The sequence below is a fragment of the Lepisma saccharinum genome, chromosome 18, assembly GCF_977018435.1.
Source record: "Lepisma saccharinum chromosome 18, izLepSacc3.1, whole genome shotgun sequence".
NCBI classification, from domain to species: Eukaryota; Metazoa; Arthropoda; class Insecta; order Zygentoma; family Lepismatidae; genus Lepisma; species Lepisma saccharinum.
This window is the reverse complement of record NC_139246.1, coordinates 3,889,426-3,916,376: the sequence shown is the minus strand read 5'-3', so window position 1 is coordinate 3,916,376 and position 26,951 is coordinate 3,889,426. Positions and strand designations below refer to the sequence as shown.

The 26,951-nt window shown below is 41.4% G+C and overlaps 1 protein-coding gene across 1 annotated transcript in view; it reads right to left on the bottom strand.

The window, feature by feature from the left end:
* Positions 1–26,951, bottom strand: part of LOC146002635 (uncharacterized) — a 32,113-nt gene that overhangs the window by 1,567 nt on the left and 3,595 nt on the right. The window contains exon 3 of the mRNA XM_083140597.1: positions 1,586–1,599. Within this exon, the coding sequence (XP_082996723.1) occupies positions 1,586–1,599 (14 nt within the window). The remainder of the gene's footprint in view (positions 1–1,585; positions 1,600–26,951) is intronic.

The following is a 26,951-nucleotide window of genomic DNA, read 5'->3' as shown; positions in this document are numbered from 1 at the left end:
TTGGTTATACCGAAAAGAAATATTGGAAGATCTTCAAAAATTATTGGCTTAGCCAAGACTGCAGCTAGGTTAATGAAGATCTTATTTCCATACATACTTTGTTCTTATTAGATTTTTTAATATTTATAACAAATGTACAAGATTCATCTTCAGACAACAGAAAATTCATTACCTTTACAAAATATATTACACATCACTACTTCAGACTTTACATTCAATCTCGTGTTTCAGATATTACCAGAAAACGAGGTTTGAAGTATCCTGGTGTGTGAACAGTTGAAAACTTACAAGTTACATAGAGACAGTGTAGTGGCGTAGACGATCACTTTAGCCAGACAATTTCGTACGTAGAAATGTTAAATGTGACTATTTCCCAAGAATTATATATAAGTCATATTGTAACCATGCCCTCTCAATGCCCCCTCAAATTTCACAGCTTTACTTGAAGCGTACTCTTTCCAACAAAACTTTACACATTGATCCAAAGACATGCATATGCCCATATCGATTCCCCGCCAGGTTAAAATACAGAGAATGTTGAACATTTGCCAACATCTCTTTAACGTTCATTATCTCGTGAAGCAAATGACTAATTTTAAAAAATTATCTCTGCGATTAGAACAAGGATTAGTCCAGTTCCATTAGATGTTGTATTCTTTTGCTTTAAGTTATTTTATGTGGATTATCTACCACTTTTGAGTAGTTGCAACAGTGAAAGTGCCGAATCATACAAGAGCTACTATTTCCAATCTGTCAACATCATATTATGTTAAAATATGAAACAGGAATTATCTCCCTCCCGCCCGTTACAAGAACTGGCGTCAATCATGGCCGCTCGAAGCCACAATTCAACAGTTTGTGACGTAGGTTAAACACACCTAGCTGTCGGAATCCCTGTAAGTTTCAAATTGGATGTGAATTCCGAAGGAATAAAGTTCTCGAGCTGAGTTATTTTGTTTGTTTTTTAACTGAAAAATCGTTATTAATGGGTCGGCTCTCTCGAATGAGGTTACTCTGAGGAGAAATTCTTAACATAGTGTGTGACCAGTTGTCCAATTCTCTTCTCGAGTGAACCCTGAAGTACAAATCACAACCTGTGATTATACAACTTGTGTTCATAAATATGTAAATAATATCCATAAATATATTGTTCGTCGTCGGTTGCCTGAAATATCTTTGTCTAGTTTTACACCTAGCCAAGATCATCCCGGTGAGGGTTTCTACACTGTAAAGTTCAAATACAGACGTGAGCCTCGCATATTACAAATGTACGCACCAGATATCTACAAGGTTTCGGGAGTCCTGTACCTCACAAAACCATGACGACGGTGATATCTACAACGTGGGTCTATCTTGACCGATCATTTTTGTGGAACTGAGAGGTCGGACCAGGTCCCAGTTTCTGTAAAGACGAAGCGAATGAGTGAAAGTACTTTCTCCATCTAGGTATAATTCTCTAGAACTATTTTCGTGAACAAAACCCTAATGCGGAGAGAAAAATCTGTTGTCGGAATTTATGGGGTTTAAGTTGGGTAACCACAATATTTTGACCTACAAACGCGACATCCCAAGGAGGCCAGTTTACCTCCACGCGCTATCCTGAAAAATAATAGATATAATGGGTTAGGTCTAATTATAAAATTGGTTTTATTAGTAACGTATTATTATTATTTATTAGAGTATGGGTCACATACATGAAACATTAAATGAAATATGATCTCCCGTTGTCAAACAATATTCATTATTATAATCTCGGTGTGCTTATGATGTGTATCGTCCCTTTTGATCAACCTTTGATGTTAGTCCTATGCTAAAGTTGAGGAGCGTCGAAGTATTTATCAGACGACCCAATCTTCTTGAGAACTTTATTCTTCACCAACCGTCCATAAAACCCCCGACATATCTGACACACAACGAGAGATTTATCTTTTGAATTTGTATCAAGATGGAGGAATTTAAATTCTAGTTGCATGGTCCGTTCTGAAACTGCATGATGTTCGCGTCTTGTCCATGATTCTTCATTGCTAAATATCTGAACACACACAGCAATGCACGTTGGGACGCGGAAAAACAGTAAACTATTGTCTGCTCATACATTCTGGGCGACAAGAGTAGTCCAATCAACCCGTTTCTACGCCCTCTTGTGGTGAGCTGAAGTGGTGAGCTTGCCTTAATGGATTTCTCTCGTAAGGCATGAGCTCTATTTGATGGCGCAGTGTTGCTAGCTTCTTACTTGAAAAAATCACCAAGGTTTTTGGGGTAACCTAACCTAAAACAAGGAGCTGGCAATCTTTTTCTCGCAGTGTTACCAGCTTCTTACTCAAAAAAAATCACCAAGGTTTTTGGGGTAACCTAACCTAAAGCAAGGAGCAGGCAATTTTTTTTTGCAGTGTTGGCAACACTACACCCGAAAGTAAAGCTCGGTGGGGCTTGCTTTAATGGTTTGCTCTTGTAAGGCATAACCCCCCCCCCTATTTTCGGACACAGTATTACCAACATCTTACTCGAAAAAAATCACCAAGGTTTTTGGTCTAACGTAACCTAAAGCAAGAAGCTGGCAACCTTGCTTGAGGCTTGTTTTACAGTGCATAAAGCAAGGTTGCCAACCTACTGGTATTTTTGCCATAGTTTTTTACAAAAAAGAGAGAGAAGAGAGGGAGGGAAGAGTTAAACGGCCGACAGCCTACCTACAGCTTTTTTTTGTCTAACCTAACCTCAAGCAAGGGGCTGGCAATTTTGCTTGAGGTTTGTTTTACAGTGCATAAAGCAATGTTGCCAACCTACATATACAGGGCAAGGAGAGCCGGCACTGCCGTAAAAGAGAGAGATGGATGGGTGGGAATACTACACGGGTTCAACGTCATCAAGTAAAAATCGTCTTAATGGTTTTTTCTTGTAAGGCATGATTTCTATTTTCTCGCGGTGCTGCCAACTCCTACCTACACCTTTTTTTTAGTTGGCAAGGGGCTAGAGAGAGAGAAAAACTTATTGCCGACAACAGTAATGAGCGAATGCGCCATATCGTAATTTTCCAACTCCCGGGGGCCAATGTTTGTATATCGTAACCTTTGTAAACCTACCTCTCTCGGGGGAACGATGTGCCACACACACGCACACACACACACGCACACGCACGCACGCACGCGCGCGCGCGACCAAAATTTTTGAATTTACGGCTGGAAAAATGTTTTTCTATGACATGTTTTTGTTCGAGGCAAATTCGTAGGTAGATATTGTTAAATAAATATTAATATTGTAAATATATATATTGTATTTAGTTTTTCGGTATCGAAAAGCGACTGTCATATTGTATTTGAAAAAATATTATGCTTTTGCCTGTGGATATCTAGAAAAACGACAATTTCGTTTTTTTTTCCCTCTCTGTATTTTATACGGAAAGTATCTCCCGTCAACTAGAAAGAGTTGCCAACACACATGCTATTGTAAGAGAGATGGATGACTGGGAGGGGTAGTATTTCTGGCTATTCACAGTGGCGGATGTACTTCCTGTTTTTTTAAAAGCTAACAATAATAATGTTGACGCAATAACGCAAATTCAACAAATACGTATGTTTGGTGGCAGAGAAAAAATACAATGAATTTTCCGGTTATTTATTTCATAGCCTTGATAGTTATTGCGTGCGTCACAGATTGCCATCTGCCGTATGCTTGGTGGCAGATAAAAAATACAATGAATTTTCCGGTTATTTATTTCATAGCCAGTTAACAGCATAGGTAACAATGATGCGATGCATTAACTTGTGAATTTTCGAATTTTGGGAATGGTCTAGAGAATTTGGTTCTTGGATTTCTATTGGTCCACGTTGCGTTGGCTAACATATCATTTTTGACGTTATTAGAAAACCGTATAAAACTTAAAGCGCTGGTGTAGAAAGTTGTGTTTTATTTTCAGCGTTAGTGAAGAGCATTTCTGCAGAATTTCTAAAAGTAAGTAACTTTGTTTCTTAGCTTGCATAAGTTGGTTTTGATTTATAAGTATGGCAATACTTTTGTGGAAGAAAATATACTCACAAAACATGCAAAAAGAGAGAGAATATAGAAGGTATTTCATGTCTCTCTCTGCTTTTTATATATTTGAAGCATGCATCTTGGTAGCTAGAATATCTTTTTTCTTCCGTGTGCCACTGTTGGTAGGTAGGAAATATGTGTACGGGGGTATATTTCAAAAAAATAAATGTGTTAAATTGTTAGAAAAAGACAGAAAAAATAGAAAAGAGTTGCGCGTTTTTTACATCTAGTGGAAGTACTGATTAATTAATTGAGTTGGAGTTTTTTTTTGAAGCCCACTTTATACACAGTAAGGCTAATCGGGACTGGACCTATAGTTTCAAAAACCACTTGTACGGGTATCGAACTCTTGATTACAAGACAACAACGTTATCGCTACGTTATCGCAAAGGCTAGTGGAAGTACTGATTGATTTGATGTTTTAAGTCTATTTTATGTGCAGTAAGGCTAATCGGGGCTGGACCTAGAGTTTCAAGAACCACTTGTACGGGTATCGAACCCTTGATTACAAGACAACGACGTTATCGCTACGTTATCGCAAAGGCTAGTGGAAGTACTGATTGATTTGATGTTTTAAGTCTATTTTATGCACAGTAAGGCTAATCGGGACTAGACCTAGAGTTTCAAGAACCACTTGTACGGGTATCGAACCCTTGATTACAAGCCTACCGCTACGTCATCGCAAAGGCTAGTGGAAGTACTGATTGATTTGATGTTTTAAGTCCACTTTATGTACAGTAAGGCTAATCGGGACTGGACCTAGAGTTTCAAGAACCACTTGTACGGGTATCGAACCCTTGAATACAAGCCTACCACTGTACTATCGCAAAGGCTAGTGGAAGTACATAGTTATTCGAATCTTATTTATTTAAAATATTTAGTTTTTTTTATGCACGCTTATTGATTTTAAACCTAAAATTAAATAAAATCCGGCAATTATATCCAATTATACTTATGGCTACAACGAGCATTTGCAAAAAAAAAAGGCTTGAGATTTTTTTTGCTACGTAAACAAAATGGCTGACATGCCAAATATGAACAGGCTATATAGATTTGAGAGAGAGATGGATAAAAAAGTTAATTAAAATTTAATTTCATGATTGCAACACAGAACTTAATGATTGATTTAGTTTATTTTATTTTACGTTTTGTACCTCTTGGCTAATTTGCGAAGATTGGGGATGAGTGATGAAATGGACATTCACAAACAACCAAGCCCGACTGGGATTCGAACCCGGGACCCTTGGCGTCACAGCGTGATGTGCTAACCACTCGGCCACAGGGTCGGGCAAGTGTTGGTATATACATAGATCAAAGTTACATGGTTCTAGGCCCCATAGGAGCCGAGAAAATCAATGTCTTGGAAAATGTCTTAAGACAAATATCTTAATCTTTAAGAAAGTCGACTTCCGGTATCTCAAGATGTTACTTCCGGTCTGTCAAGAAAATTTTCTTAAGACAAAAATCTTAAGACGTTTTCCAAGATATTGATTTTCTCGGCTCCTAATTGAGCTAGGATGATGATTTTAGGTTTGTTGGATAGGATTCGACGAGAACTATTCGACTAGCAAATAAAATCGATTCTACCCCCTCAAGTTTCGGAAATACAGACAATTTTTTATTTTTTTGAGAAACTTGATTTGCAGGCTTAGTTTTTGCCCTAATTCGAAAATTTTAATAGCATTCGATACAAAATTAGAAGTACTCTACAACTTATTGGAGGGGTGATGACTACTGCCTGCTGTTTTCGAGTTATTTTGGATTAAAATTTCAAGATGCAATTTCTAAGATGTTTTGTAATTCATCAACAATGGGTTGTAGGAAAACGATTCTTGCTCTATCTGCTATCGCTCGACGAATACTATAAACATAAATAATGCTTATGGTTTGATTTTTAAAATGGCGAGCGGAAAATAACTATGTTTTCTGAAATTATAATTTATACTTCATACGCCAAAAGGGCTGAGGGTTAGAAAAAAAAAAAGATTGTTTGGTAGAATTATGCACACATAATATTTTTGTGTTTTCTATACACAAGCTTAATTATTTTTTTTCAATTATTTACAGGATTTATTAAGAAGCAAGAAGTAGCATAAATAGCACACTCCCACCAAACCCAACACTATTGTGAATTATTGCACAGTATTTATTTTGTAGCACTCCACTATATATATATAATAACATACCCACAAATATTTTCAACAAAATGCAATCTGAGAAAAGTTGCCCTGTGTGCAAGATAACCATATCAAGCGCACATTTTGCAAGACATTGTCGTACCTGCACACCTGGTAAGCGTGTAACCGCTAAAAAACTATGTCCTAGGTGCGGTATACCTATTACTATTCATAATTTGAAGAGGCATATAACATCATGCAAAGTTGTCGTCGAAGCACCTGTTCCCCAACCGTCGACCAGCTCGACCAAGAGGAAAGCGGAAGCCGACTCGCCACCACCCGCCAAACGCGTCAAGCCTGTGACAAAAACAAACCAGTCTGCTTTCCAGCAGTTGTTAGAGGATTTTGTCATCACTTCGGAGGGCTCATGCGACGTGCGTAGCTTTTTGGAGAACGTGCGAGCCGAAATCATTTCCATCCTCGGCGAGGCGCTTGCAATGCACTCCACCAAATTCTACGCATCGCTACGTTGCCAGTACAAGAAACCGTCCGACGAAATTTACAGCTTCTGCCACAACACCAAGGCGAAGACACTGCATCTGGCGGATGTCGACAACCTCGAGGTCATCTACAACCAGTTTACCGATGAGCTGGTGGCAAAACAGGAAGAACATCAAGCTAAAGGCTCGGGGGGTTCGCTGTGTGGCGAGCCTCACGAACTGTGCGTCAAACTTTGCAAGTTCATACCTCTCTCCGCCTCCAGCTACGTCCCCTTACCACCTACCATTGCGGCAAAAAGGGCCGTCCTGAACATTCAGAACAGTGACGCCAAGTGCTTTCTCTGGTCAGTGCTTGCAGCATTACACCCTGTCCACTGGAAAAACCATCCACACCGAGTTAACCACTACATACCCTATGAGGCAGAGCTGGAAGTTGCGATGGCTGGGATCGACTATCCCGTGGAGGTCCCGGATATTCGCAAGTTCGAGGCCCGTACACACAACCCTCGGTTGGCCATCAACGTTTACGGCCTCACTGACGAAAATGTGGTGTACCCCATCAGGGTGAGCGACGTAGAGGACGATGGTGCGCAGGAAATTCACCTTCTGCTCATCAAGAACGAGACCCATCACCACTACACCCTCATTCGCTCGCTCTCTCGGCTTGTTTCGAGCCAACGGAGCAGAGATAGTCACCACGTCGAGGTGTGTCGCAGGTGCTTGTCAATGTTCGACGGACAGGATCAACACAATTACCAACATGTTCGAGGCTCCAACATCGCTGCAGAGAAGCTTGCCAGCCACAAGATCTACTGTAGTAACAACGAGCCTGGTGTGGCAGTCTTGCCCAAACCTGGCACCGTGGAGCGTTTCCACATGCACGGTGCCATGATGGAGCATCCCGCTATCATCATCGCGGATTTCGAGGCCTTCCTCAAACCCCTGTCCACTTGCGATCCCGACCCTGAAGTTTCTTCCACCACCCCTTACCAACTCCACGAGGCTTCGAGTTATGCATACGTTGTGGTGCGACGTGACCAGCACATTGCCCCCGAGCCCTACGTGTACCGTGGTCCCGACGCAGCCAAACACTTCCTCGAGAGGATGGTTGTCGAGGCCAACGAGATAGGGAAGGTACTGTTGGCCCCCAAGTCTATGCTCCCACTGTCCCCCGACGATCAGCGTAGACACGACGAGTCCATCGCTTGCCCTGTCTGCGTCAAGGAGTACACCGCCAACAACCGTAAAGTCCAACACCACGATCACTTTGACGGTAGGTATGTTGGTCCTTGGTGCAACGGATGCAACCTCATGGCCCGGGACCCGCGATTTATCCCTGTGTTTTTTCACAATGGCTCGGGATACGACTTCCACCACCTCGTCAAGCATCTTGGGTACGACGACATGCGAATCAACGTCCTGGCGCAGAACGAGGAGCGTTACATCAGTGTGAGCAAGTGGGTGCGAATCTCAGGAACACACTCTACCGTCGAGCTTCGCTTCCTCGACTCTCTGAGGTTCCTCCCGGCCAGCCTCGATGCTCTCGCAGGGAAGCTTAGCGACGAGCAAATGCTCATTACCTCCGGAAATTTTCCGAACTTGGACGCCGGCCTCTTCAAGCGTAAGGGAGTCTATCCCTACGAATACATCACAGACCCTTCCAAGTTCGCAGAGACGTCTCTACCTCCTCGAGCAAACTTCTACAGTCAGCTGCGAGGGTCGAACATCACCGACGAGGAATATCACCACGCCCAGTCCATGTGGCGCGAGCTGGGCTGTCGAACTCTCGGGGACTACCACGACGCCTACCTCAGACTTGACGTGACGCTCCTCGCCGACGTGTTCCAGACGTTCCGTGCGACCGCAATGAAGATCTACAAGCTGGACCCCGCCTACTTCTACAGTCTCCCCGGACTGGCGTGGTCGGCCATGTTTCTGGTGACGAAGATCAAGCTGGAGCTTCTTTCGAACGTGGGCATGATGCTGTTTGTGGAACGTGCCGTGCGGGGTGGAATGGTCCAGGTGTCGCAGCGACACTCGCGCGCCAACAATCACCACATTTCCACCGGCTACGACCCCTCACAACCGTCCAGCTACATCATGTACACGGACGTTAATAACCTCTACGGACACTCCATGATGCAGCCACTCCCTTTTAGAGGCTTCGAGTGGGCTGACCCTTCCAACTTCGACGTCGAAAGCTTCGACGATTCGGAACATGGGTTCTTCGCCGAGGTGGATCTTGAGTTCTCCGAGAAGCTGCAGGATTTGTTCTGCGATCTTCCCCCTGCACCCGAGTTCAAGTGTCCACCCGATTCCAACCAGAAGAAGCTCGTCATGGATTTCGAGCCCAAAAAGCGTTATGTCCTGCACTACCAGAATCTCCGGTGGTTGATGAAGCGAGGGGTCACGGTCTGCGCAGTTCACCGCATCCTCAAGTTCGAGCATTCTCCATGGTTGAAGCCATATATTGAAGTCAACACCAAACACCGCACTGCAACCACGTCCGAGCTTGATAAGGATTTCTTCAAGCTTATGAACAATGCGGTGTTTGGCAAAACTATGGAGAATGTACGGAATCGCATGGACATAAAATTGGTAACGAGGAAAGCACAATGTCGCAGGCTCGTAGCGAACCCGTTATTCAAATCGAGGACCATTTATAATGAGCAGCTTGCTCTGGTGCATATGAGGAAGAGTGAGGTGAGGCTCGACAAGCCAATTTATGTTGGTGCCTCAGTATTAGACCTGAGCAAGCTGCACATGTTCGAGACGTACTACGACATATTACGTCCACAATATAGCCACAACATCTCGCTTCTCTACACGGACACGGACAGCTTGGTGTACCACGTTCGCACGGACGACGCGTACGGGGATATAGCCACAGCTCCATCTTTGGTTAACCTCTTCGACACCTCGGGCTATCCCCAGCCGAACCAGTACGGCATCCTGCCCCGAAACAAAAAAGTGCCTGGCAAACTCAAAGACGAGAAGGACGGTGATGTAATTCTCGAGTTTGCAGGTCTTCGCGCCAAGGCCTATGCCATCAAAGCCGAGGGCAGCATTACCAAGAAGGCCAAGGGTGTCGGCAGACAGGTGGTTCGGGAGCATCTCGCATTCGAGGACTTTGTCGATTGCCTCAAGACCAGGTCGTCGGTTCTAAGAGAAGAACAGCGCATCCAGAGCGTCGACCATATCATCACCACAAACAAAGTTAGAAAAATTGCCCTGGATCCCAACGACGATAAGAGGTGCGTCCTCGAGTGTGGTATTCACACATTGCCGTGGGGGCACTATCGCTTAGCAGAAAGCAAAACCTGCAACATATGTCCATCTTCAACAGAAGATTCATAAAACAAAACAAAACAAAAAAAAAAACATTTTGACTGTCATTACAAAAAACTTTGACCGTATTCTTAAATAACCAGCATGCCTATGAATTTGTTCGGTTTCAAAAAACAGATCATTATGGAAACCATACCAGATCATGAAGTCTTACCTTCCGTGTTACCTAAACTCAACGGTCTGTTGATCATTCACCTCAACAGCATTTGGACGAAACTGAATGACGATGTGGGCAAGATGTTTTATGTTTTTAATAACAATTTACATTTCTACGAAATTCCGATCGACGGGAAACTTCAAATCACCGTGAATCCGGAAAACGCAGGCGAAATCAAAATTTCTACCGGCAAGAACATTTTTCGAATCAAGCACGACAAGATGCTTTCTAACATTACGTACGATGTGTCCGCAGGAGATTATCTTTACATGGAACTCCTCGGAGATTACGACAAACTTATTCCTCTCTTCGTAGAATTACGAATCGTCTATCCTATTATAAATAACCGTTAACCAAAAATGCCTAACGACATTTTCGGCAACACCAAGCGTGTGGACCATGCAGAAGAGATTCTCATGTTGGACATTCGAGTTAAGAAGTTGAGGACCGATTTGATCGCTTTGCAGGAAACCTTAAACAAAAGTTTAGAGTCGGAAATCGCTACGCTCCAAACGCAATGTCTCGACCCCATTCTGAAAATCGATTCCGAACTGAAGACGCTGATAAAAAATTATGTCGACGTACCTTCTTACGACAACGTTCAAAATATACAGTTGAGCGTGGATTCGCTTCAAAATGATTTGGCCAAATTACAGCAATTTCAATCGAAAAATGACGATTTGGAAAAATTGAAACTCGAAATCGAAGAACGAACTTCCGCAATAGAAAAGAATTCTCAGAACTTCAAACCGTCGTGAACGATATAGATGCAGAACGCTTGCATGTCGTCGTTTCCAAATTACAAGAAGAATTCACCAGCACGTTGGAAGAAATTAAATCCAAGTTGCAGACTTTGGAAGATACAATGACGAACCTACCATCGTCGGACGAACTGCAGGTCATCAGTAAAAGCGTCGCGAACATAAAAATTCAATTGGAGGCCTATCGAGATTTCGAACACATTCAAACCACCATCGCTACGCTTCAGGCGTCCTTGGAATTGATCAACGAAGAAATTAAAAATATTCACGCTGAAGCGAGAGCGTTGACGAGCATTCAAGACACGTTGAGCACGGTTCAGCAGAAGATCGAATATTTAGAAAATTTGAACGTCGAAACGAATCTCGCTCATTTTCATCACGTACTCGACAACATACAGGGTGACTTGGAATCGTTACGGACGAGCGTGCCTTCGAGCGAAGATTTGGAAAAATTGAAAACGGCGGTGACGGCACTATCCGATTCGAGCGACATCAAAAGTTCGTTGAGCGATCTCGAGAGTAAAGTGGCCAATCTCCCCACCTCCAAAGAATTACATGCTTTGAAAAGGAACATATCACGTATGCTGAAACGACTGGAAACGGAAACGGCGAACGTGGAACAGATTCGAGACGAAATTAGTTCGCTGGTGTCGACGCTGCCCACTTCGCAGAGCGTCGCCGAGCTTCACACGCAGTTTACAGAGATGCGAAGCATCGTGAACGATCTTACCGAGAAGAGCTCGAAATTGAATCAAATCGAGAACCTTCAGAACATTGTGGTCAACATCAGAGATCAAGTTGGAGTGCTGGAATCAACGCAGGAATCGACGCTGGCCTCTTTCGGTGCCAAGTTGCAAGAACTCAACGAAAGCTACAAGCAGTTGAACGTGGAAGTGAAAATCAAACCGTCATTTTCTACCGTAACGGATACCATAGTCGAACATTTGTTGCCCGTACAAAACACGCTGGGTCAGCTTCACAGCAACCTCGTTAGCGTCGATACTAAATTCGCTAAACTGCATTCTCTGCAAGCCATCGAAATCAACAGCGTACCCAATCAACAGAGAATCTCCACGTTCGTCGAAGGTAACAAACTGTACATGCTACATCCTTATCATCCGTACTACAAGTTTCTCCTCGATGGTACGATTCAGATAAACGAATTTTCGTACTGGTCTCACGGCAGAAAAGCTAGCGTTCCTACCATGACTTTGATATCGAATCGTGGTGTCCAGAAAGCAGGAAACATTCCTCTGGCACGTTGGAACGAAACGCGCAACATATATGAAATACACGAAGACGAAGATCTCACCGTTTTCGACGTGAGTGCCGGCGATAAGCTGATCATTCAAAACACGAGCGAAGTGCCACCCTCTTTGAATCCCATCACGCTTGTGCTTCTCTTGAAACGTAATCTCTAAAAAAATGTCTAGGCAAGCCATCGTCGAAGAATTGCATAAACCTGCACGCCGTAACTACGAACGTTTGGCTGTGGTAACCAAGGGCATCGACGACCTCTGGCAAAGTGACCTCGTGGAGATGAGTAGCGGCAATTTGAAAAACGTGCATAAATTGAACAAGGGCAACAAGTACCTCCTCACCGTCATAGACACGTTTTCGAAATTCGCATGGGCTCTACCTTTGAAGGCGAAAACGGGAACATGCGTCACGAAAGCATTCAAATTAATTTTTCGCGAAAGCGGCGGCAGACGACCACGGTTTCTGCAAACGGACAACGGTAAAGAATTTTACAACGCCGTATTCCAAAAATTTATTCAAAAACACAAGATTCGACATTATTCGAGCTTCAGTCACATCAAAGCCAGCATCGTGGAAAGATTCAATCGAACCTTGAAAACTCACATGTGGAAACGATTCACGCTTAGGGGAAATTACAAATGGGTCGACATCCTGCCGGAACTCGTCGACACCTATAATGATACGGTACACAGAACGATAGGCATGAAGCCAGCCGACGTTACCAAGTCCGACGAGCAGCATTTAATTTCTACCGTTTACTGTCCAAAGTACACACCCACGACAAAAAAAGGTAAATACAAAATTGGAGACCAGGTGAGGGTCAGCAAATTCAAACGCACCTTCGAGAAGGGATTCACAAAAAATTGGAGCACGGAACTTTTTACGGTGGTTCGAGTTTTACCCGGAAACCGACACACGTATATAATAAAAGATAGTAGCGGCGAGATTTTGAAAGGAAGATTTTACGAAGAGGAACTCTCTAAAACAAAACACCCTGACACGTACCTCATCGAGAAAGTATTGCGTAGGAAAGGTGACAAACTGTTTGTCAAATGGCTGGGACTTCCAGAAAACTGTTGGATCGACGCGAACGAAGTGATCTTGTAAGTACGTGGAACGTGGTGAAGCGTCTACCGGATCCGGAAAGTCAAACGAAGAAAAAGAACGGCGAGTTGCTTCCCGACAGCATCCGCTGTCTGATCGTAGGTCCTTCGGGGTGTGGGAAAACGACACTGCTCGTGGACAATTTTCTCCTCGCACCGAATTGGTTAAATTGGAAGAACAGGCATCTGTACGTGTTCTCGAAAAGTTTGGAGCAATCCAAATACCAGCAACTGATGAAACTGTACGATGGTCTGGACATTGCAACGTTCGCCTCGGAAATAAAACCACTCGACGATTGTCGTGAAAATTCAGTCGTTGTGTTCGACGACGCCATCCTGGAAAATCAAAATGAAATTCGCAACTTTTTCACGCAAGGTCGTCACAAAGGAATGGATTGTTTTTACCTAGCTCAAACGTTTTCCAAAATTCCAAAACAGTTAGTGCGCGACAACGCCAATTTCATATGTTTGTTTCGTCAAGATCACACCAACCTCAAGCACGCGTACGATGACTACGTAGGCGGAGACATGAACTACAATCAATTTTCGGAAGGCTGCTCTACTTGCTGGAATGGTGACGATTTCGGATTCGCGACGATCGACATGACGAGAAAACCCAACAACGGAAAATACAGAAACAAAATCAACGATTTTCTAAACGTTGCAACGTTGTGAGAAACGACGTATATAAATAACGTCATGACGAAACGAAAAATCGAAGACGAAAATCTCAAGCTTCGCGATTACCTCGCGAAACGCTTCAAAGGTTGGAAATCCGAGAATCGCGGATTCTACGAAGAGAAGAAACGTCAGGATCAACCCGTGATCGATGCCATCAGCAGTCTAGGTAAAGAAATTAAAAGTGTCACGGAACAAAATAAAAATTTGATTAATGAACTCGTACCGCTCGCAGCTAAAAGTTACGCCGTACCCACACCTATTTCGAGCATTCCTTCGACACCGTTCGAACTGAAGGATGCACCGGCACGACGTCGAGCCATAGGTAGCACGTCTTCGGATAAAATCGAGTTGGGACCTTTGGCACGAGACTACCTGAGCACGGGGAAATTCGACAAGGATGAAGTGTTCGGATTGTATCCCAGCATGGAAACCAGCGAAGGCGGCGGTGTGGTGTGGAAGATTGGGAAATCGAAGGTGACCTTCGAAGGCAACGACATTAAAGTCAATTTAGGCGACAAGGATAGTTGGAACAGGTATCCGGGTACGGTGGGACTGTGGGAACTCGTTGCCAAAAAGCAGCCGAAAGATTACACCGACGAAGATTACCAAAGTTACAAGGAAATTCTGATCATGACGGATGCCTTGTACCAGAACAACGACGCCTCGCAAAATAGGGTGAAATCGAGCAGCGGCGAGAAGTACAGGAATCTCATCAAACCGATTTGGAACCAGGTCAAAACAGGCAGCGGCGTCAAACGCTACAACACGTTACCCAAAGAATTCGTTTGGGTGGACGACGTTAGGAAACTCGTGGACCGATTGTTGGTGATAGCCGGCGAAGAGAATGCAGGCAACCGTAATTTCTACAACGAGAAGGTTGGCATCGTGGACATGATCAGCACGAAACTTTCCAACTTCATCGTGAACGACGACAAGGGCATAGGTTACCTGATCAAAATCATCAACACGCTGCCTCCGAAATTTTGGAACGTGGCCGAAGGAAAGGGACTCGTGAACGACATCATCAACAAGTTACCTTTCGAGATGCATCTACCTGGCTACCAGTACTGCGGACCGGGCACCAAACTCGAGAAAAGATTGGAGAGAGGAGACAAGGGTGTGAATCCATTGGACGCCGCATGCAAACATCACGACATCGCCTACAACACCACGCAGACGGATCTGAATGCACGTCACGAAGCAGACAGAAAGTTAGAGCACGCAGCTTTCGAAAGGTTCGTGAGCAGAGACGCATCGCTGGGTGAACGGGTCGCCGCACTAGGCACCACCATCGCCATGAACACGAAACAAAAATTGGGGTGGGGTATATAAATAACATACAGTAAAAAAAACAACATGGCTTGCATAACTGATTTGCCACCCGAGCTACTATCTAAAATATTCAAAAAGGTAGTAAACGGAGATTGTGAGGATGTTAATAAACTTGTAATCATAGCAAAAACGACGCCGGAATTTCGCATCCCTTGTGAAATAGTTCTCAAGGACCTTCTTCGGGAGATCAGCGGCCTGAGGTGCGATGATCTCAACATTCTGCTTTCGGCTGCAGGGGAGAAATTGAACGATAGGTCGGACGAACTGAACGAGGCGATGCAGGGAAGAAGACGGTATACTGATGATTGGTACAAGTCTATGCAGGAGAAGGAAGATATCACTACGCACATCCTCGCGTTTTCCGAAGCACGAACTTTCTTCCTCCGTTAAAAAAATAATAATATATATACGTGTCAAAAAAACTTGATATATAAATAACACACATCGTGAAAAAAATAATCTTCGGTATATATAAATAACACACATCGTGAAAACAATTAAATTTCTCTCTAACACACTGAAATTTTTTTTTGATATGACGACCGAAAAAATAAGTGATCTCCAAGCATTAAAACAAATGCTAAATTTGTCAGTCGAGTATGTAAAAATTCAGGAATTGGAAGTCGACAAACCTTACACGATAACTTCCGGTTCAATCGTTTCTACCCAGTATGGTCCCAAGGTACGCCTGTTGCTCAACGCACAATACAGTCTATTTTTACCAGATCGATACGCTAACATGTTATCCGACGAGAAGCTATCTATTTTAATCGAGAACAAAACTCGAATCGTGTACAAGGGGACAAAGGAACTTCTTGGCAAGAAAACGAAGCACGTAATAGAATTTGTGTAACGACTGCGAGGCCTTGAAAATATATAAATAACATACCGTAAAAAACTACACAAGAAAAAATCTCAGAATATATATATAAATAACATACCGTGAAAATAACACATAGAGCATCAACATGAAGCCCAAGGGTGTCGTGTACCAGATACCATATTCGAATCTAAAAAATCTAGGTACCATCGATGGGTTACTCACCAAGAAACAACGCGAGAAGAAACGTTCTTGCTTGTCGAAAGGACATGGAATGAAATTGCTGCTCAGCACACCTCAATTGAAAAGGTTGCAGCGTTCGCGGAAACAGCAAAAGATCGGAGGTTTCATATTCAGCATCCCGGCCATCCTGGCAGCATTGGGGGCCGTTGGAAGTTTGGCCGGCGGAAGTGCCGCCATCGCGAAAACCGTCATCGACTCGAAGAAGAACAAGGCAGAGTTGGAAGAACAGAAACGTCACAACCTGGCTATGGAGAAGAAGGGGAAAGGTATAACCAAAAAACAAAAAAGCAACCTCGATGCTTTGAAGAAATATAAAAAAAAGAAGAAGCCCTGTCCAACTTCGATATTGAATCTCTGATCGAACCGTTGGGAATAAAAAACTTCAGAGGTGTTTTCATGTCCGATTCTCTACCCTCTGCTGTGAAGAAAAAGGAGTATGGCGTGGTCAACCTGGACAGTTACAAAAATCCTGGTACACATTGGATATGCTACCTCAAAATTGACGATAACAATACATTTGTTTTCGATTCGTTCGGTGGCACACCACCTGCCAGGTTGGTGAAGTATCTCAGTGTTGCCAACCTCTACTACAATGACAAACGCATCCAGGGTTTCACCGATGTTAACTGCGGCCACCTATGCCTTTCCGTTCTCGCATACATGTCTAAAATAAATAACCCGTCGGTGGAACATTTTCAGAAAGCATTGTGGAATCTTAAACACGATGGGCGTGTTCCATCTGACGAGCGAATCTTCAATCTTGAAACTCACGCTGCACGACGACATCGTCTATCCTAAATCCGTGGCTCTGCGTGCATTCTACAGCATGTACCTCATACCTAACGTCACCCAGCACAACAACAAAATTAGCGTCGGAAGCGAACACATCGTCGTCACGCCAGGACAATACAATCTTTCCACTTTGCAAGCTCAATTACCCAAAGGCACATATCTTTCTCAAAATTCGGTCACGCACAGAGTGGAAATCCTATCCGCGACGGAGACCGTGGACCTGGGCACCATGGGAGAACTTTTAGGTTTCGAGAACGACACCAAACTCGAAGCTGGCATCAAGCACGTAGCAACCAACATTCCTAAATTCTTGGCCATAGAGACTCTGAACGTACACTGTAACGTGGCCGAAGGTATGATCACGAAATCTTCGGACGGATTGTTAGGAAGTCACAAGCAGACGGGAATCATAGCCACTTTCAAACCAAGTTCCGAGTTCATGGAACCGATCATCTACACGCCCTCTTCGCCGATCTATTTTCCAGTATGTCGCAACACATAGACGACATAGAGTTGGTGGTGACGAACGAGAAAGGAGACGTGGTGGATTTCGCAGGTGCCACTACGACGGCCATCGTGGAGATCAACGTATAATAAATAACCATACATGTAAAATGGAGCAAATCGAAAGTTACGAATTGCAATCTTTCCCTCCCAACCGTCGCACGTTCGCCAATCTCAACGAGGCGAACAGGGAGATCGAATACGACGTGGACGTAGGCGACGGGTTCGTTCATCCTCACAGAGCGGACCTCTACCTTCAATTCGACGTGGTGAAGAAGGAAAGCGGAGACGCGTTTCCCGCAGCAGCAAACTTGATACTCGTAGACAACTTCGTGCCTCACCTGTTCTCGCAGGTGGAGGTGAGGAAACACAACACCGTCATCGACAGAATAGATTATCCAGGCATCACGTCGACGGCGGTGGGAACGTTGAAATTATCCAAAACGAACGCAGCATACTACCAGGCCGGAGGATTCGAAGCCGGGACCAAAATATCGACGAAAAGTCACACGGTGCTCTTTCCCATGCGTCTGCTGCCTGGTTTCTTCTCGGACTACAAGGAGATCATGTGGAAGGGGGGACTGCGCGTTACGTTTCGAAGAGCGGCCAACGACAACGACGCACTGATGCGATACGCTACTTTGGGTCCGGACGGCACCACGCCGATAGCCAACACTCTACCCGAAGCAGCCAAGTGCGTCATCCGGAGCATGGAATTGAGAATGCCGGTGGTGGAATACGAAACAAACTACGCCCTCAAGTACAAAGCGGAGATCTTGAAAAGTCCGCAGGTGCCGATTCACTTTCACGGTTACCAGTGCGTGCAGAAGATGGCGTCGGGAAGTCACATGGAATTCGACGTGACGACGCAGTTCAACAACATACAGTTCGACATGCCAGATTTCGTCGTAGTGCTTTTTCAGACCGGGAGGGACAAGAATCAGGAAAAAGATTCCAGCAAGTTCGACGACTGCAAGATCAAGAACGTTTATCTGAAGAATGGACGCAACGAAGTGTTCCCGCGCGAGAATTACAACCTCGACGTGACCAAAAACGATTACCTCAAACTTTACGAAGCGTTCTCGGCTTACAAACGCGTGACCGAGGGAAGCGTGGACATGTACTACACGCCCAGCGAGTTCAAAATCCGCAGGCCGATGTTCGTCATCAACACATCTAAGAGGAAGAAGGTTGTGGTCAACGATCGAACCAACATCAAGATCGTCTGCGAGTTCCACGATGCCTTGCCCGAGGATACCCTATGCAGTGTCATCCTGATTGCAGAGAAGTCCTTCGCCTACGACGTGAAGAACGAAAGGGTCACAGAGCAGTTTTAACAGGTTTTTTAACATCTTTTCTTGCATAATAAGAAATTTTCTGCACTAGCACAATCAGTTACAATGGCACAATACGAATTTCACTAGTTCAGATCAGTTACAAATGTCAATTTCATTAGCTATCAGCTACAATATCTTTTTTGCACTATAGCACGAGACAATCAGAAAATTTACACAAAAAAAATTTGATGTTGTTTTTACACGTGAAAATTAACAATAAAATTCTTTTTTTTATCGTTTCAGATGCTGTCGAAACATCAAAAACACATACACACACACTAGAAAAAAAAACATGCAACTTTATTTGTAACACACACATACATTCTCCATCTTCATCAAGAAAATATTATAATAAACATAATTATTTTTATCTATCTCATAATAAAACTCTATATCCAAAAAATATCACAACATCAAATAACACTAGAGTCGTTAGTACACGTTGCATGCATTACGGAGGTCCTCTGTAGGGTTTCATGGAAGTTTGGGGGAAAAAAAAAAACTCGTGAAACTCTACAGAGGTGCGGTAATCTATAACCGCAGCCATTAGAAAACTTTTACATTTTTGGTTGGGCACCACGCACCCTGGCGAGGTTATAGGGGCCAGGCATCCTAAAAACAACAATTATTATTTTGTTTGTTTGTTTGCGTCACAATACATACGCGCGCGCGTGCGTGCGTGCGTGTGCGTGTGTGTGTGTGCGTGTGTGTGGCACATCGTTCCCCCGAGAGAGGTAGGTTTACAAAGGTTACGATATACAAACATTGGCCCCCGGGAGTTGGAAAATTACGATATGGCGCATTCGCTCATTACTGTTGTCGGCAATAAGTTTTTCTCTCTCTCTAGCCCCTTGCCAACTAAAAAAAAGGTGTAGGTAGGAGTTGGCAGCACCGCGAGAAAATAGAAATCATGCCTTACAAGAAAAAACCATTAAGGCGATTTTTACTTGATGACGTTGAACCCGTGTAGTATTCCCACCCATCCATCTCTCTCTTTTACGGCAGTGCCGGCTCTCCTTGCCCTGTATATGTAGGTTGGCAACATTGCTTTATGCACTGTAAAACAAACCTCAAGCAAAATTGCCAGCCCCTTGCTTGAGGTTAGGTTAGACAAAAAAAAGCTGTAGGTAGGCTGTCGGCCGTTTAACTCTTCCCTCCCTCTCTTCTCTCTCTTTTTTGTAAAAAACTATGGCAAAAATACCAGTAGGTTGGCAACCTTGCTTTATGCACTGTAAAACAAGCCTCAAGCAAGGTTGCCAGCTTCTTGCTTTAGGTTACGTTAGACCAAAAACCTTGGTGATTTTTTTCGAGTAAGATGTTGGTAATACTGTGTCCGAAAATAGGGGGGGGGGTTATGCCTTACAAGAGCAAACCATTAAAGCAAGCCCCACCGAGCTTTACTTTCGGGTGTAGTGTTGCCAACACTGCAAAAAAAAATTGCCTGCTCCTTGCTTTAGGTTAGGTTACCCCAAAAACCTTGGTGATTTTTTTTGAGTAAGAAGCTGGTAACACTGCGAGAAAAAGATTGCCAGCTCCTTGTTTTAGGTTAGGTTACCCCAAAAACCTTGGTGATTTTTTCAAGTAAGAAGCTAGCAACACTGCGCCATCAAATAGAGCTCATGCCTTACGAGAGAAATCCATTAAGGCAAGCTCACCACTTCAGCTCACCACAAGAGGGCGTAGAAACGGGTTGATTGGACTACTGACAAGGGAACATTTTCATTATTAAGAAGTGCTTGAAACACAGTGCCACAGTGTTGCATAACACTAGTTTAAAAATTCCATCAACGTTTTTTAGCATGAAAATATCTCTCAAATTTAGATCTGGCTTTCAAGCTAACACCTAGACTTTTACAAAATGGGACAAACAGTGACTGTTTTAATAATTTCGACGGGACGACCGAGGCACGTCTCTGAAACGGGGCTGTCCCTTGTCAAAACTGGACGTATGGTCACCTTAGGTCTGAGTTTTTAAGACGATACAGCTACAAGCGAGGGTACGGGAAGCAACACCGAACCATCTAATCGCCTAGCTAGAGCAAATTGATTAGAAAGAAGGGAAACTAATATATTAGAAGAGGTCTAAGGTGAAAATTATTCGACAACAAGTGGTAACATTGCGAAGCGAAAGAACGAAGGGAGAGAAAACGCGGGTGTAGCTGCCAGCCGTTTGCAGCGACGCGTACTGCTTTGCTTCGTCCACCCGTTTTCTCCCCTTCTCTGAAGTTATGCGCGGCCTTGCTTTACAGATTTCGGAGACAGAGTGTAGTTGATTCTAACTCAACACGTCTAAGAAACTGAGTTTAACATTTAAGAGAATCTGGAAAAAAAAGTAGGTTCATTCAAAAGTGGTGGGAAATACGGAAACTTGTATACAAAATCTAGAGGAATTATGATTGATGTAGTAAATAGAAATTAGGTTTTAACCCTTTCAGACCTGATTCTTTTTCAATAACGATTTTTTTTGCTGAAATCTAGCTATAAGAGGTGTTCTGTTACAAAAACCACAACATTTATTTTTTCTGAAAACATATTCATACATTTTTGGCATGTTATCTAAATATATGTTAAAGTGATACAAAATATAGGATATTTACATGATTGCTATTTATTCTCTATTTTCTGAGGGTGATACCAGGTGGCAGTAGCTTAGCGATTTCTCAGCAGACGAAATGTAAAGAATCATGCGGAAAAAAAAAAATAAATGCTGAAAAATTCGCTATCACGCATTAAAAAATAATAAAAGTGATGTACATGATCATATACAAAGGGTCTGAAGGGGTTAAGAAAATATTAGGCTTACCTATAGACTGAAGTGCACCTCTCCTTACATGACGTCATTTGTGTAGAAATTGGCGTATGAAGATTTGTTAATACATTTTCTGTATTGAATATGATTTCACATCCACATTCGACCACAAGCAATGTATGTAACGTTCTCTTTCTAATTAAAGGACGACAGTTGCAACAGGAAAATCAGAAGAACACTTTACATTACTGAAAATATACTTATACGTGCTGAAAAATGGCATCCTTCGCGCAATCAGTATATTGATATTGCGATAAGTAATCCTAAATGACGAACATAACGAATTGCCTTTTATTCCCGATAAGATATTCTATGAGACTTTGAGAGCTCCTTATCTTACATGCCAATTTTGTGTGTTATTCAAGGGTTTATCCAGAATGTTTATATCTGGGGTGTAAGTCAATAATTATGGGGGTGAAATGTAAATTTAGAGCCAAATGACCATAAATTGAGCCCTTGTGAAACATTTAGGGGGTGTTGAGGAACTTTTGGGGGTGTTATGTGGTGTGTAAATAAATCTCTGGTGTTATCTGTTATCTTTGTTATTTTGGCGAGCATAAGAACTTGCTTGAGTCGCTAATGAGTGTTGCATTACTATTATTGTACAATCAAATTAGGCATATTTGGAGGTAAATATGTACATTCAAAAAAATGAAGCAAAACTTGCTGGAATATGTAGTACTACTAATCTCGAGGGTTATGGGTTCTTTTCTTTGGAATGTAAATCAGAAAGCAGGGATATATGCCAATGGATATAAGGATGAGAATCTATATTCTGAAACCTTTATAATTACAAAGATTATATGCTTAAATTCTCAATACAAAAGTTATCTTCTTCTTCTAGGAAAGAGGTTGACTTCTCCTCCTTTCTTCTATGGAGTGGTTAACTTCTTTTTCTTTGGAAAGGTTAACTTCTTCTTCTATTCTTCTGTAGAAGGCTTAATTACTTCTTCTATTCTTCTGTAGAAGGATCAATTACTTCTTGTATTCTTCTGTGGAAGGATTAAGTACTTCTTCTATTCTTCTGTAGAACGATTAACTATTTCTATTCTTCTGTAGAAGGATAAACTACTTCTTCTATTCTTCTGTAGAAGGCGTAACTACTTCTTCTATTCTTCTGAATAAAAATTTGATCTGTTGTTGATCTGTTACGTTTAAATCTACATTGATAATCACCTATAATTTCATTAGCATATGGGTTAGTCTTGTTAAAAGAATGTTAGATAATATTTTATATGTTGTTGAGAGTAGAGAAATTCCACGGTAATTATTGCAGTTCATTTTATCACCTTTCTCAAACACAGGAACAATTATGGATTCTTTCTACTGTTGAGGGATTTCTCCTTTATTCCATATTAAACAAATTAATTTATGTATTTTACATATTAACGAATTTCCACCATATTTAATTAACTCAGCTGGTATTAAATCAATGCTAGGTGCTTTGTTATTCTTTAGCCTTTTAATAGCATCTTTAACTTCAGTCAAGGTAAAAGCAACACGCAATTTTCAATTGCAAGGCAGCATATTTGATATGAAAATGAACTGGTTTGGTAGGAATGTAAAGGATTCAGTACACAAACTCTATGTGTGAAAAAGGAGGAAAATATAAAACATTATTGTGCATTATATAGACATAATATATGTGCTCTGATTAGATAAATGTACCTAATATAAACACATCATACGTGTATGTTGATGCAAGTAGCAGAAACACTATACAAATATTTATAAGTTTTAAGAGTACGAAGATAAAACGTCCTTTCTTAGCTTCGATACATATCACGCCGTAAGTTATCTTCGTTAAATACGTTTATCTTTCGTGCTTAAAGATAAGTGTTCCAAGTGAGAGAATTTCGTGTAGGCGTTCTTAACGACTATGGAGTATATACCATTTATTGCTATTAATTGAATTTCAGGTTGCAAAATGCAACGTAGGTAGATCCACTAGAATAAATTGTACAGTGTGTTAACACAAACGTAAATGTTTAGAAATTTGTATTAAAATGACATGCAAATAATTTCAAACCCTATCCCTTTATTATCTCTAGGTGGGTTTATGCCAATGCATTTTAAAGTTATGATATATTTTTTTTATACTTTTTAGCTATGAATTGAAAGCTTGTTGTGGAATAAATGCTTATTGTATCCTCGTACATCGTTTTGAATTTCCAATTTTTTTTAAACAGCTTACTACACAATTTCTCAAATTCATTCCCAGATGTAACACTGTCAACATGTTTGTGCCAACATTCTTTTTGGCAGTAGAAACAATAAAAGTTCAATTATTAGAGGCATCAGTTGAAGTTGTAAGACTTTAGAAGCCAGCAACTGGTAAAGCATAAACAACTAATTCCAATAGCTGGACAAGCTAGTGTGCCAGTAGCTGCCCAGGCTAGTGAAATGAAACATGTTTGTCTTGACTGGAAACTAATGTTACACTACCACCAATCCCGAAGTCCACGCCACTGACTGGCCTCGTCTAACAACCCTACAAGTATACTCATACCAGTCGTCACTTTTAATGTTTTGAATTCAACTGGTTGCAGCTTCTTCTAAACAGCAACATGTGGGCCATAGGCGTGCGCAGACCCTCTGATTAGGGGGGACGAAAGCTTTGATGAAAATTCAGTCGGGAAAGAAAAACCTCAACTTAACATAATGCAGGAACATAGAAGCAGCATAACGAATAAATGAATTGTCTCTGAAATGTGCAACGCTATTTTTTCTCCAAACAATTGTGTTCATACATGTAAGACAAAACTGTTTAGCAGCAAGAGTCTGAAGTGCTTAGTAGTTATAACTTCTCTCTCTGGTAATTTACAATGCAGTACAGAAAACAATAAAATTGAGAGCGAAGCGAGCAAGAAAATTTTACGGAATGTATTTTAATTATATCGAGGAAGGCAATAGCCCTTCTGTTTCCCCCCGCAAGTGTCTTGGCCGTCTGGAAGAAAAAATGCAAGAAAGATGTGAAAACTAATTCCATAATTATCCTCTTGTCCAGCTATTCTTAGATTCTAATAGTGTTGCTTTGTTCTACCTCAATGTTTGCCCCCCTTGCCCCTTTAGAATTGATTTTCGTCCAAGGTTTGTGAGGGGCAATGCCTATTGCCCCTTGTGCTCGCATCCTTCCCCAGTAGTTGATTTGAGCTTTAATCGGCTTGAAAATGCTTAATTGTTTAATAACGCCGATAACGCCTATGCATGTGGCACATATTATTAGTGCAAGTAAGCATTGGTTTGTATTTCATATTTGATTAGAAACCTATATACTGAATAAATTTAAAATGTTATATCAAGTAGAATATATTTGAAACTGCCGCACAAGACTCTGCATATTATCTTGTAAGATGTGGCAGAAGGTAAATTAATTATGAATAACAACTTTGACATATGACACTTAGATAACAGCTGATTACATACCATTGATAATATAAAGGAGATGAGAAAAAAAACGCAATGATACATAACGAAGAACTATTTGACTGTCAGAAATAAATTGCTCAGTTGACACTTATTATCTCTCAAGTATGTGCGGGCCAGGCACTCATTGATAAGTATTTTTCGGGCTGGGAGCCAGAGCCAAGCGTATCATTAATAATAATAGGTCTTGATATTAATGCGTTAAAGAATTTACATATAGTAATGTGTTTATTCGTATTCTATTGTTATTATTAAATGAATAGGTAAAAATATGATATAAGAATAGGGATATAAATGCACGTATTCATTATCTATCTTACGTGAAGTTATATAGTTAAGAATGCCTAAATTTGTATGAGAACAACCGTGCTGGCAAGGAAATTAACATCAAAGAAATAAAGAATTGAATATTTAGTTAATAATAAAAAGGATGTTCGATATAGTTTACTAAAAGTGAAATTTCTTTTGGCAGTGCTGTTCAGATGAAGAAAATTCACATGAAAATTATCTCCATTAACATCGTCATTGCGAATGGGCACGAAAATTACTTGCATTATCGCTATAAAAATTGTAGTGTTTAATTAGAATAGAATCACAATTCTATACAAAGTCAGTTTTATGAATCGCATGACCATCAGAAAATTAATGGCAATATGAATTGAAATATGAACATCTTGCACAGATTTATTTAAATTATAGACTAATAAACTAATATATGAATACAATATAATTAAACTATGTAACTATATTTTAAAAACTCTTCTATTGAATAACTTTTTTATGAAATTAATTAAGCTCAACAAGTGTTAAATGTTCGTAGTTATGGGATAAATATTCTAAAAGTATAAAATATATTTTTGTTTGGATCATTAATCTACATAATCAGTTTTTAGACTAGATCAGTTGAGTTTTAAGTCCATTTAGTGCACAGACAGAATTGCGACCTCCGAAAACCTTTTGCAGGTATGTTTTAACTCAGCGTTTTCTGTATTCTCATCTGCTTTGCATAGGTTATGATATTAGCGGTACATAAAACAAATGTGGACTTTTATAATGCGTTGATTTGTTTGTGAAATATGTACCACAGAGAGAGAAAATAAACTGCAGAAGAAATATGGCGTGATGATCTAAATATGGGCTACAACATGAGGTCTAATGTTGAGATCACATTTTCAACAAATATTTGGATACTTTTCTTAATTTCGATTTTTCCGGTTGCGCGTGATTTTCAAAACAACAGATTATTCATAAATATGAATTTTATAATGTTTTACCGATAAATGACTGTTTGCTTTAAATTTTAATTGCTTTTTGTGATATTGTTACTAGTAGTCCATATTTAGACCACAATTTTGAAATACATCATTTTACCATTTTTTTGGAAATTGCTTTTTTTAAAAAATAAATGGAGACTTTCTATACTTTAGCATGTTATTACATTTAAGTATATATTTCATAGATATGCATTTTAAAGGCAGGTTCTTGATATATTATTTTTTTCCTCCGAAAATGAAAAATAAAAAGGGGACCCATATTTAGACCTTTTCCTCTATGTACCTGCACCATGGATCAAACACAGGACCCTTTGATTACAAGGCGACGACTCCATACATCCAGGGACTCTAGCGACGACGTTACCAATATTCCATCTGGGAGACTATTGTAGTCGAGATGTTTCGTAGCAATAATATCCCAACAATTGAGATAGGATATGCTAGACAAGAAGACAACA